The sequence below is a fragment of the Neoarius graeffei genome, chromosome 3 (genome assembly GCF_027579695.1).
Source record: "Neoarius graeffei isolate fNeoGra1 chromosome 3, fNeoGra1.pri, whole genome shotgun sequence".
Lineage (NCBI taxonomy): Eukaryota > Metazoa > Chordata > Actinopteri > Siluriformes > Ariidae > Neoarius > Neoarius graeffei.
Window position 1 is genome coordinate 116,064,868 of NC_083571.1, and position 13,513 is coordinate 116,078,380.

Consider the following 13,513-nt stretch of genomic DNA (forward strand, 5'->3'; position numbering starts at 1 on the left):
GGATGGATGGATGGAACTTTATTGATCCATTTGGGAGGGTTCCCTCAGGGAAATTAAAATTCCAGCAGCATCATTACAGAATAAACAGAGAATAGAAAATAGAGAAAACTTTTAGGTAACTAAGCTCCATGAGCAACACCATGTGGGGTCGTCCCCCCCCTTTCTTTGTTCAATTTCTTATCGTGTGTTTTCTCTGCGTGTGCGTGCCTGTCTTATGTCTTTATCTGTCTGCGTGGGGTTTTTTCCCCCTCTTTTTCTTTTCTTTTCTTTGTGTCTGTGTGTGTGCACGCACGTTGGTTCATTACTCATTCCATGATTGCAGTACTTCAGGTGTGGACAATGAGTGCTGATGCAGGTTGATACTTGTGTTCTCGTATTCAGATACCCAGGTATAAGGGGTTTATAAAGGCCAGTGCAGCGCAGGAAGAGCCGCCTGAGCCTCAGGTAAAGCATGGGTGTGGAAACGCTAGCACAAGCCTCCCGCAGCACCTCATCATGCAGCTTCCTGTGACAGAAAAGTAGCTGGGATAGTATCCATATGGATGCAGAAACTCTGTCTTCTTAATCTTCTCAGCCTTTTCTGTCATTCTGTCCAGCTCGAATCACCCAGACGCAAAACATCGCTAAATTAATGCATACAGCACAGGAAATGACTCAGCACTTAACTCACTTCAGCGCTGTACACCACTGCTTCACTTACATAAGCTCTTTTGAAGCTTCCACTAATCAGTGATTCATTTAACAAACATGACTGTCAAAGCTGACCTCTATATGACAGCACAGTGAATCAGCAGGGATGTTCCTGTGGTCGTCTGGTTTTATTAATGCACCAGCAGACGTTTAAAGGGTGGCACCAAGACGCGGCGTGTTCCTGCCTCATACCCGGGGATGAAGCTGCTGTTTCTGCATGTGAAGCCATTATACAGCACTAATAATTTCTAAGACGTTAGATAAATCTCTAGTAGATAAAGCATACGGACAGCATGACTTCAGAGATGACTTTATCATTTGCTTATTTTACCCGTTATCATTCTCGGCATTACATGTGCCAGTTACTCAGAGCTGGGCGTTTTTATCTGGGACAGTTTTGGAAATGACTACTGTGTTTACCATACTGTTCGTGCTCCTGATGTCACAGGCAGCGTTTGACTGACTGTAATGAACCGTCGTCAGTAAAGTTCACGTCAAAATGCCATTTTCCTTGACTTTTAGTTTGAGCTATTTAAAGCTAGACGGCCTTTCGATTTGATAAAATCGGTGAACATTAGTTCCCTCTGAAATGTGGTCATTGTGATAGACGTTTATTTCTGTAATATGTCACAAAATATCAGACCATTCTGTGGCTGGGAAGTTATTTAATTCGAGGGGATTAAAGCAAATAATGTGCATGAAATCGCTCACTTCGCACAGTCAAGCAGACAGAGGAAGTCCGTGTGCGCATGCGCAGGTTTACCTTCTTCTTCTTTTGGGTTTTATGGCAGCTGGCATCCACAGTGTTGCATTACTGCCATCTACAGGTTTCCCTTTGAGCGTGCACTGACAGTTCCATCATTCTGTCGCTAAACGAACAGCTGATCACACCGAGGTGCTCGCTGAGCGCCCATATTTATTAGTTTGGTCCTGCGTTTCCTTTCCTTCGTATAGAACATAACGTCTTTTCTTCTCGCTTTCTTTCCGTTACTGTAGTCGCTCTTTCACGTTTCATTCTCACACTCACGTCCTCCATTTTTCTCTCCTGTTTCAAATTTGTATCCCACAATGCCTTGCGTGAACAGGGAAAGCCCACCACGTGATGCATGATGTAGTATCTTGAATTGGGTCATGGTGAAGCAGGAAAAAATAGCGGAGAATTTAGAGCCACGTGGAGATACATTCATTAATTGTTCCATTAAAAAAAACAAAAATACTAAAATTGGAAGTCTGTGATTGGAATTCAGTAGCTTTCGGTCATTAAACAAAAATAATCAGGTGGGGGTGGGGATTCTTTTTTATGACCTACACTTGAAAAATCTGAAAGGCAGTCTAGCTTTAATGTTGGTTTGTTTCAGCAGGCTGTTGATCTTTGAACTGCACGAAGCCGTATTTCATCCCATTCCACACGCAGCACTTTGCCTTCCACGTTCTTTTTAAGCTAATCTCAGATAAAGGTGAGGTCAGAGCACAGCTGAAAGATTTTGTTGACTGGTGCACCCCAGGCTCTGTAAACAGGCTAAAAAAGTAAGACGTGAATGATTGATTTGAGTGATTTCCAGTCATTTTTAGAACAACGAGGCATCTGTGATTTTGCTTGTCTGTGATATTCATAAGTGATTCAGAAAGCACCTCGACTCATTCCAGATTTCACGTGTTCTAGCCAAGATGGCACCCATGCTTGAGGGTTGTTTTGGAAAGGTCATGCTGTATGTTGTTTAAGTTTCAAAGCAGCTAGCTTCAGCCAAAATTGTTAACTCTACTTTTTAAATTATGAATGAAGTGTGAAATATGTAATAACAGTGATGTTTCCATGGTGCCTTTACCACAGGCTGGAGAACCACCAAGTCACAGCGAGTCCCTGGTCTCCCAGAAGAACAGAGCTTTTGTGGCTAGTGAAGGGTTCATCACCAGCAGGAACGAACTGACAGCCCTGAGGAGACCTCTGGACCTGGGCCTGGAGGACGATGACGAGGAAGGGGACTCGTTCTTCGACGATCCTCTCCCGAAACCTCAGAAGACCTATGGCTGGTAAAAACTGCTATTTGGAGCAAATTCTCGTTTCTCATCATTCTACAGTGATTCTAACATCAGGAGCATATTAGATGTTTCGACTTATTTAAAAACACACTTTTATTTCCAGTGTGTCGCATCAGAAATAATAATTTAAACCCTGAATGTAATGGCACCCATTCCGTACAGTAACTTGCATCTAAAACAGTTTATAAACCTGTTACTATTAAATAGGCATGTGACGATAAATTGCAATACAAATTTCTGCAGACTTGAATTGATGGAAAAAAAATCATTAACAATTATTCCATGAAATCAAGTCATATATGGGCTGATGGCTATAATCCATGTACGACGAGATTGAATGGAATAACTGTTTTATTCGATCCACATTCACTGGATTTTCAGAAACGGAGCCTTTTTATTTTTTTGCAAATTCAATCAAAAAAAACTTCATACAGAACGTCCGACAAAATAATTTCCGCTTAGAATATAAACAAACTGGTGAAATGACCGGAGCAACTTGTGAAAAATGTGATGATAATTCTTGAAAAAAAAAAGTTCTTACCATCAAATACTTTTATTTCATATTTTATTGCTTTCTTTTGTATTTTTTGCTGTTTTGTTTTCGAGTAGAGTTTTTATTTCGTCCTCGGTTGGTTCAGAAACGCGCTCCGCCATTTTGTTTTTCTCTACTCACGGTATCTGAGCTGATATCCTAGTAGTAGAGTAGCCAATCAGTGTGTGATTGCTCATATCCAGTGAATGTAGATAGAATCATGATTATCAGGCTGTGTAATTTCTTAGGTTGTTTTTTTTTCTTTCGTAACAGTAATTGCATTGCTTAGACAGCAGACAGTGCAATAACATACAGTAGCAGGGAGAAACGTGACTTTAGTGGAGGCAGACGTGAAAACGCACAAAAAAAACCCCACATCTAAAATGGGATCAATCTGTTGAGATTGACTGTACAAATAGATTTAACAAGAAATCGGAGCCGTCGTTTTCAGAGAAAAGAGAATCAAATGCAAGTCGTACAAATGTACAGAAAAGTTTATTAAGGAAAAACCTGTTATTTTAACATATTTAAGTTTTAATAAAAGGAATATTTTAGTTAGTAGGCTGTTCTATTTTACTCTGACTTTTACAAATGTGGGTATAAATAATTATTGTCGGTTATTAAGAAAATGAAATGAGGGTTTTTTTTTTAATTTAACAAAATGAATGAGTTGATGGAATAGGAAAATATATTTTTTTAAAAACCCACCCCCATTTAATATTGGTTTCAAAGATATTGTGGAATGATCAAACTGTGACGAGAAATATAGTGAATCAAATCATGAATTGGGTGAATCGTTACATGCCTACCTTTTAAATGGAGGTGCAGCTTTTATCTTTTAAAGTTTTTTTTTTTTTGAAGAAATATTGCTTTTATTTCCTTAGAGGGTTTTTTTTGTGTGTGTGTATATATATGTGTGTGTATGTGTATGTATGTATGTATGTGTGTGTATATATGTATATGTATATGTATGTGTGTGTGTGTGTGTGTGTATATATATATATATATATATATATATATATATATATATATATATATATATATATATGTGTGTGTGTGTGTGTGTGTGTATATATATATATATATATATATATATATATATATATATATATATATATATATAGTTTGTGTGTGTGTATAATATATATATATATATATATATATATATATATATATATATACACACACAGGTATAAAAGATGTAAACAACTGTTGGTGTATTTAACATGCCTTCCTTACATGCGTCTTCTCTTTTATTGTGGCGTCACTGCATTGGGGGACAGTAGTTTACCCTCCACAGATAAGCCATACACAGGGCAGAGACTTTCTGAAAAGAGCTTTAGTCAGAAAGAGTAAGTACTTCCTTTCTTCTCAGGGTGCATTAGTTGCTTTCAGTAGCTGATTCTGAGCTATATGTCCAGATTTTTTTTTTCTTTTCCCACATCAGCACTCCTATATTGCAGCTTTTGGCGCATTTGGATTGCTGCTCTGTTGTCTACTCAACCTCGTCCTTCCTTTTTCCTCTTTGTTTCTCCCTTTTTACATGTTTCTTCCCTTCTGTCACTGCCTGTCGTCTGTCTGCTTTCTCCCCCTGGTCCTGTGAGGAGCCAGCACCCGCAGAGGGAGGAGAGCCTGGCAGGGCCGTCCTTCTCCAAAATGAGGAGGGGTACTAGCCTCAATGAGTGAGTGTGCATGGAGTGATCACTCTGCCATTCTAGCCCAGTGCAGCCATCTTACCCATGGGTGCAAAACCAGGCTCTCTGGCCCTTTGGTGCCATGGACTCGTCATTACTGCATTATGAATCTCTGTGATTTTTAAAATGGTGTGTTTGAATCAATAGTGTAAACTACACAGGCTCACTGACTCCATTCATCTTGATCTGTTATCAGCCTTTACCATTTCCTTCCCTTCCCATCTTTTTAATCTCAGATGTGTTTCCTTTGACTGTTCTGTGTGTGTGTGTGTGTGTGTGTGTGTGTGTGTGTGTGTGTGTGCGTGCACGTGTGCTCGGTCTGGCCTCAGTCTGTCTGCTATAGGCAGTGACACTGAGGGTGACGGAGAGGACATGTTCTCAGATGTTGAGAACAAGCCCAGCACTAACTCTGAGCCCAGGTGAGCCGGGCTCTGCTCTTCCTGCTAGCTTTCTCTTTCTTCTGCTTCTTACGTGCGCCAGAAATCCATCCCACCTCTTAGTAGACATGCTGCAATCACTAATCACTGACTGTCTCTGTAGGAGAGTAGGATCCACAAAGGCAGCTGGGATAACTCCTTCACCCCTGTCCGACACCCCTCCCGTAAAGAGTGCAGAAAACGACCAAAAAGACCCAGTCTCGAGTAAAAACGGTGAGAAAACGTGTACACACCTGGAAATCAACTGCTCCTCTCTCATCACCTCGACTGGATTGGTATCCGATGCTTGAGGCTGCTATACTTTCAGCACTTTATACAGTAATCCTCATGTACTGTGTGTATCAGGTCCTTTCAGGTCAGCTGTGCAAGTGGTCATCTTTCACCGCAGCCTTTTATTACTGTCCTTGTTTACACTGCACTAGAGCGGCGGCTACAATTATCGACAGTCTATAATTATCGACACCTTTTCAGATTTACCAATAAAAAACTATTTTACAAAGGTGAGTTTCAGTTACAACAGTTATTATTGGTTAATTAATCAACCGGAAGACCCGCCTCACCCTTTGATCTTGTCGTCTGATGACACAGCTCGTTACCTGAGATGGAATTTTTTTTTTTTTTTAGCAGCACGATCAGCAATTTTTCGGAAAACCCAGACGTTATCATCGCAGGTGAGCATGGTGGAAAGCTCATGGACGTGTTTTTACTGATCAAATTCATTGATATTTCATGATCTCCTCGTCGAAACCTACCTTGTTTCTTACTCTTTCATCTGACAGTCGCCATTTTGTATCTAAACGTGCGTTTGAGAATCACATGAGGTGTTGATAATAGTGATCATTTTCACCGGTGTCCACCATTATCGACACCATGTGGGATTAAGGGACATTTACAACTGTTATGGATCGATCTTTGGGTCACATTGTTGAAGTCGATGAAGTACTTTAAAAAAAAAAAAAGTGCTGTGATTTTTATTACAATTTTTTTTTCTGATTCGTAATAGAATGGAATGTTTATAGAGTATTTGGGATCCGATTGCAGTAAATAGAATTAGAACAGAATTCAATTCTGAGCATATAAAAAATTACATGCTTGAAATATTCAGATTTTTCTATTACATTTAGATTTTTTTTTGTGAGGGGGAGTTTGTTGTAAATATCTACCACATATTACAATATCAGTAGACATTTTATATTTTGCTTTGATATGGAATGACGCGCGACCTTTTGACCTGGATTTTCATGTGGTTACAAGGTCGATTCCCTGTTGACATTTATTGGTAAACTAGGAATTAATACAAACAACAACGAATCATCAACAAAATGTGATCTATGAAAATACTTAAAATGGAACAAAGATTTTCTGACGCAGGTTAAACATTATCACTTCATTTGTTTACAAACGTTAGAATTACTTCATTTACATAAACACCGACATCAATATATTTATATAAAAGATATTTTGTACTAAATATAAGTCTGTGTAAAAAAAAAAAATTAATCAAAACTGTTTTGTTAATACCCCCCCCACCCCAGTGGAAGTTTGAGTAATTATTCATGTACGATTTATGTATTGAAAGTCTTTTCTACTTTTTCAACAGCCAAAAGATCGTTAAGGTGTCGATAATTGTAACCGCCGCTCTAGACAGATTTTGGCAGCTGCTCTTAAAGCATCTCCTGTGCATGTTTTATACCTTTTTAGATGCAATCTCCCTTTCAGTCCTAAATGCTTACATAATATCATTTCAAAGACACGTGTGTGTGTGTGTGTGTGTGTGTGTGTATATATATTTAAGTGAGTGGGCAGGTAGGAGGAAATCACAGGATTTGGTGTGAGAGCAGTTTGATGGAGTTGATTTTAACCAGATAGGTGTGATCAGCTTCAAACAGGAAGTTAACCACAAAAGGTTTGAGGTAGGACAGATGTCATGGTTTGGCGAGTTAAATGCTGTGTTGTGCTGCTACTGCAAAGGAAAAAAGACAGACGTGACTGTTTTTTGTTTTTACTGTATTTGTTCATATTGATTTTTAAAGATGACTATGGGTAGAAATTTGGAAAATGCTGTATTCAAGATTTTCTCAAAACAGTGATGGTGTTGCTGTGAAAAATGGAATTATTGAACGTTACCAAGATCGTAATATTGATTCAGGTTTATTGAGTCTACTCGGTTCATTTAACATTACGGTACCAGACAAGTTTGTACACCCCTACTCATTCCTAGATGTTTTTGTATTTTCTACATTGTAGAACAGCACTGAAGACATCAAAACTATGAAATAACATCTAAAACAGATATGGAGTTACGGTACAGTGGTGCTTGAAAGTTTGTGAACCCTTCAGAATTTTCTATATTTCTGCACAAATATGACCCAAAACATCAGATTTTCACACAAGTCCTAAAAGTAGATAAAGAGAACCCAGTTAAACAAATGAGACAAAAATATTATACTTGGTCATTTATTTATTGAGGGAAATGATCCAATATTACATATCTGTGAGTGGCAAAAGTATGTGAACCTTTGCTTGCAGTATCTGGTGTGACCCCCTTGTGCAGCAATAACTGCAACTAAACGTTTGCGGTAACTGTTGATCAGTCCTGCACACCGGCTTGGAGGAATTTTAGCCCGTTCCTCCGTACAGAACAGCTTCAACTCTGGGATGTTGGTGGGTTTCCTCACATGAACTGCTCGCTTCAGGTCCTTCCACAACATTTCCATTGGATTAAGGTCAGGACTTTGACTTGGCCATTCCAAAACATTAACTTTATTCTTCTTTAACCATTCTTTGGTAGAACGACTTGTGTGCTTAGGGTCGTCATCTTGCTGCATGACCCACCTTCTCTTGAGATTCAGTTCATGGACAGATGTCCTGACATTTTCCTTTAGAATTCGCTGGTATAATTCAGAATTCATTGTTCCATCAATGATGGCAAGCCGTCCTGGCCCAGATGCAGCAAAACAGGCCCAAACCATGATACTACCACCACCATGTTTCACAGATGGGATAAGGTTCTTATGCTGGAATGCAGTGTTTTCCTTTCTCCAAACATAACGCTTCTCATTTAAACCAAAAAGTTCTATTTTGGTCTCATCCATCCACAAAACATTTTTCCAATAGCCTTCTGGCTTGTCCACGTGATCTTTAGCAAACTGCAGACGAGCAGCAATGTTCTTTTTGGAGAGCAGTGGCTTTCTCCTTGCAACCCTGCCATGCACACCATTGTTGTTCAGTGTTCTCCTGATGGTGGACTCATGAACATTAACATTAGCCAATGTGAGAGAGGCCTTCAGTTGCTTAGAAGTTACCCTGGGGTCCTTTGTGACCTCGCCGACTATTACATGCCTTGCTCTTGGAGTGATCTTTGTTGGTCGACCACTCCTGAGGAGGGTAACAATGGTCTTGAATTTCCTCCATTTGTACACAATCTGTCTGACTGTGGATTGGTGGAGTCCAAACTCTTTAGAGATGGTTTTGTAACCTTTTCCAGCCTGATGAGCATCAGCAACGCTTTTTCTGAGCTCCTCAGAAATCTCCTTTGTTCGTGCCATGATACACTTCCACAAACATGTGCTATGAAGATCAGACTTTGATAGATCCCTGTTCTTTAAATAAAACAGGGTGCCCACTCACACCTGATTGTCATCCCATTGATTGAAAACACCTGACTCTAATTTCACCTTCAAATTAACTGCTAATCCTAGAGGTTCACATACTTTTGCCACTCACAGATATGTAATATTGGATCATTATCCTCAATAAATAAATGACCAAGTATAATATTTTTGTCTCATTTGTTTAACTGGGTTCTCTTTATCTACTTTTAGGACTTGTGTGAAAATCTGATTGATGTTTTAGGTCATTTTTAAGCAGAAATATAGAAAATTCTAAAGGGTTCACAAACTTTCAAGCACCACTGTATGTGGTAAACAGAAAAGTGTTAGACGAAATATGTTTGATATTTTAGATTCTTCAAAATATCCACCAGCTTCATGAGGTCGTCACCTGGAATGTTTTGCTTTTCATTTAACAGCTGTGCCTCGTCAAAAGTTAATTGGTGCAATTTCTTGCCTTCTTTAATGTGTTTGAGATTAAATAGTAAATAATAATAAATACCATAAATAACCCTATTCAACACCACAGCTGTAGTAATCCATATTATTGTCAAGAACCGAACAACTAAGTAAAGAGAAACGACATCCATCATTACTTTAAGACATGAAGTGACTTTTAATTAATAAATGTAAAGAAAAATGTAATTGAATTAGAAGCGTCCAGACTTTTGACTGGTACTGTAGATATAGTCATTAATTTTTTCAATTTTCTTGTTTAAAAAACTAAATTCTCATACTCGTATTTTGTTTTTGACCCATGTGTGTGTGTAAATTTATATATAACAGAACAGAGCATTTTAGAAAGAGGAAGGAGGCTGCGGAAAACACAATGGTTCCAAATACCAGAAATTTCACCATCAGTCAGCAAAATGTCTGCATTAAACATAGAGCTGAATATGTGTTCAGTCATGGTGTGGTAACCTCAATAACACGTCTTGCCACAGGGTGGTTTTTAATGTTCTTGGGTTTTTTTTTTTCCTCTCTTCTGTTCTGCACGCATCAGACTCAAAAGACAAAGGCCTTCAGGATTTAAAAACGCTGCCTGGTGAGAGATTTTTAACTCCTAAGCCGCTTCTTGTATAGGTTTAAATTTCATGTTTTCTTTGTTCAGGTGTGTATTTTATAACCTGCTCGTCGTGTGTTGGATTGATTTTATTTTTGACGCCTCCTTTCATTGTTTCAGCAGATGAAGAGCTTGATTATGATGACGACTTCAACAGGTTCGTTTCATTCTGCTCTGTACAGCTGATATTTCTTCTGTGAGAGATGAAAGTGAAACAAACAAACTTGACCTGAGAAAAAAACAGGAACTGATGAAATTGAATGGAATGAAACAGTCCTTTAATTTAAGGCATTCATTGGAGATATTTAAAATATTGAAATGTTAGAATTATGTTCAGCCAGTCGGTCAGGTTCAATGCCCGAACTGATAATCACATTATCAGTTTTTCTTTGGCTAATCAGACACAAGGTATGCCACCACTCTTGCCAGAGCAATTGGGGGTTCGGTGCCTTGCTCAAGGGCACTTAAGCTAGTCCAGGGAATCGAACCAGCAACCTTTTGGTCCCAAAGCTGTTTCTCGAACCATTAGGCCATGGCTTCCCCAGAATTATGTTAGATTTTATAAATTAAGAGACATTGTTTATCATTAGTAAATTGTTAGAAACTACAATTAACTTGAGGGTGTCTTGCAGAATGGTGCATGTAATTGAATAAAATAGGGAAAAAAAGAAATGAATTTTTTTTAATCACCATTAAAAATGGGATTATTGTTTTAAAAAACACAGCATGGTTGAATTCTCAAATCGGTTAGAATGTCTCTTATTGGTATTCTACGTGCCGTAATCTAAGGTTAATAAGTAAACATTTAAAAAAAAAAAAAAGTTGCTGTTAAAATTGTCTCATTAACTTGAATAAAGATGGGGGCGGAGGGAGAGAGGTTGGTCAGGGAACGACTGTTTATAGCTGCTATAACATAAATGATACCAAGTCGGCATATCAGGTGAAAATTCAGTCCAAATTGCTTGAAACTGCTCTCAATGAATTCAGAATTGAATGCAAAACAATATACTTTTTACAGAATTAATATTTATCCGTTCTTGAGATATTACAAATCAAAGATTGAAGAAACAATTTAATTTTTATTAAACTGCTGTAATATTCTGTTTGAGGATCACATGGTCCAAAATGGGCCTCATTAACCAATGAGATCAAATGCTTTTCTTCTTCATAACTTTTCTATTTTTCAAGATATTTACATGGAAATTGGCAGGAACATAGATGGCTGTAGACTGAAAACAAAGTTTAAAAATGAGTATAAACAAATTATGCAAATTAGTATTTAATTAGTATTAATTATGCTAACTGGGTAAAAACATATCTCTCATCTCATTATCTGTAGCCGCTTTATCCTGTTCTACAGGGTCGCAGGCAAGCTGGAGCCTATCCCAGCTGACTACGGGTGAAAGGCGGGGTACACCCTGGACAAGTCGCCAGGTCATCACAGGGCTGACACATAGACACAGACAGCCATTCACACTCACATTCACACCTACGCTCAATTTAGAGTCACCAGTTAACCTAACCTGCATGTCTTTGGACTGTGGGGGAAACCGGAGCACCCGGAGGAAACCCACGCGGACACGGGGAGAACATGCAAACTCCGCACAGAAAGGCCCTCGCCGGCCCCGGGGCTCAAACCCAGGACCTTCTTGCTGTGAGGCGACAGCGCTAACCACTACACCACCGTGCCGCCGGGTAAAAACATCTGTACACAATAAAGTAATACAATATTTCTAATCCCCTCTTTGTGCTCTGTAGGCCTTTGTATTTCTCAGTGGGACCTGCTAGTGTTTTTATTTTAAATGATTATTTTGATTTAATATTCACAGCTTTCAAGGCAAACCCGAAAAACTGTCTGATCCACATCCAATAAACAATTCACATTAACGGAACTGAAATCGACACTCACGTTTCTGACTTCTGGTTTTTTTTTTAAACCTCATTCCGACCACCAAGACGTCAATGTTTTTCATCAGAACAACTCCAGTTATATTCTAAAATAGTTATTTCTTTACAGGAATCAGTTTGATTTGAAAAAATAAGTAGGTAAAGCTATGAAAACTCACTTCAAAGTCTCCCATGAATCAGAACATCAAAACTAGCCGACGGAAAATTTTGCTGAATCCTTCATCAGAAACTGAAAGCGAGAGAACATCCCTATAAAAGTGATCTGATTGATATTGACGAGTAATCCAGTGGGAAACTGATCAGGAGAGAGAGAGAGAGCCTGACTGCTTTCCCGTGACTCAAAAAGAAAAGCACCGGCAGTTTCCCGACGTCCCGCGAGCAGAGTTTTTACTCTGTTGTACCGACTTCAACCTGCTGTTACTCCCAAAGTACTGAACAGATCTTAACCAGATACATTTCTGTGGAAAGCAGAGATTATAAGATTTTCTGGAAACTTAGATGAGCGTCTGCATGAACAATTTTCACGCCACGGCCAGCGAGTGTCTGATATGTCTATACCAAGAACTAACATTAAAACTCCCATAATTGGTCAAAAGTTGTATAAGAGGAATGAATAAAACACTTTAGGATGTGCTGTTATTAGAAAATAATATGCTTTGGGACATCACAGCATCTGGACGTTGATTGTTTTCCAAGAGCAGCATGCCCCAAGTGTTGTATACCTGACACAATTCTTTACATAATATACATGTTTTTTTTTAAATCCCTTTATAACTGAGTATGAGTCATATTTTTTTTGTAATCGGCAGCTTACATAAAACAAACTTGTCTGAGTATGTAGCCAGTTGTTGTAGAGCACAAATGAGCAAAAATATATCAATATATATATGTGTATCAGATTATTCGCCAAAAATGTTTCACTTCTGCTGCTGTTCTTGTTATTGCTTTTTCTTCTACTTATGCTTCACTTCTTCCACAGTCATAACTCGAAGAGTGAGCCGAGCATCAGCGAAGAGATTGAAGAGGCCTCTATCGAGGGACCAGATCTCAGCGACAGGGTAACTCCTGACGAATCTCCTTGACACGGCATCAGGTTGTGGCTTTGATAAGACGCAGCAGTTGCTCTCGTAATGCCAGGTTTTGTACGGCAAGGGAAATGAATTAGTATTTTGAAGGGGAAATGTAAACCTGACACCTGCAAGAGTGTTACTCCTTCACCAACATAACACACATCAAACCTCCATTCATGACTTCTCTGGGTCTTTTTTTCCAGCTTGAAGAGATCACCCAAGACGTGAGCATGTCTCAGACGAGTCCAGCTGCAGATTACATGGAAGACGTGGCGTGACACGCAGGAACACTTAATAGTCCTTTTGTTTATTTATGTGTATTATCATTGTGAAACTACATATCGCCAGTTCCTATTAAAGCTCTATTGTTCCTGGTTGTTCCTCCATTTGTGGTTTATTGAGTTTATTGAGTCCACAGTTTAAACTGAGATATATTATACCTTTTTTTCTGTGTATTAAACCCATCAG

The 13,513-nt window shown here is 38.8% G+C and overlaps 1 protein-coding gene across 10 annotated transcripts in view; it reads left to right on the forward strand.

Moving 5' to 3' along the window:
* Positions 1–13,421, forward strand: part of cep43 (centrosomal protein 43) — a 78,794-nt gene extending 65,373 nt beyond the window's left edge. For 2 of the 10 annotated variants that reach the window (XM_060917947.1, XM_060917951.1), the window contains 8 exons: positions 2,522–2,721; positions 4,546–4,614; positions 5,286–5,375; positions 5,497–5,606; positions 10,008–10,049; positions 10,188–10,224; positions 12,955–13,033; positions 13,249–13,421. In XM_060917947.1, the coding sequence (XP_060773930.1) occupies positions 2,522–2,721; positions 4,546–4,614; positions 5,286–5,375; positions 5,497–5,606; positions 10,008–10,049; positions 10,188–10,224; positions 12,955–13,033; positions 13,249–13,323 (702 nt within the window). In that variant the 3' untranslated portion in view covers positions 13,324–13,421. Of the gene's footprint in view, positions 1–2,521; positions 2,722–4,545; positions 4,615–5,285; positions 5,376–5,496; positions 5,607–7,188; positions 7,307–10,007; positions 10,050–10,187; positions 10,225–12,954; positions 13,069–13,248 lie in introns of those variants that run through there. The other 8 variants (XM_060917950.1, XM_060917948.1, XM_060917949.1 and 5 more) reach the window with 8 other exon arrangements.
* The last annotated feature ends 92 nt before the right edge of the window (positions 13,422–13,513 follow it).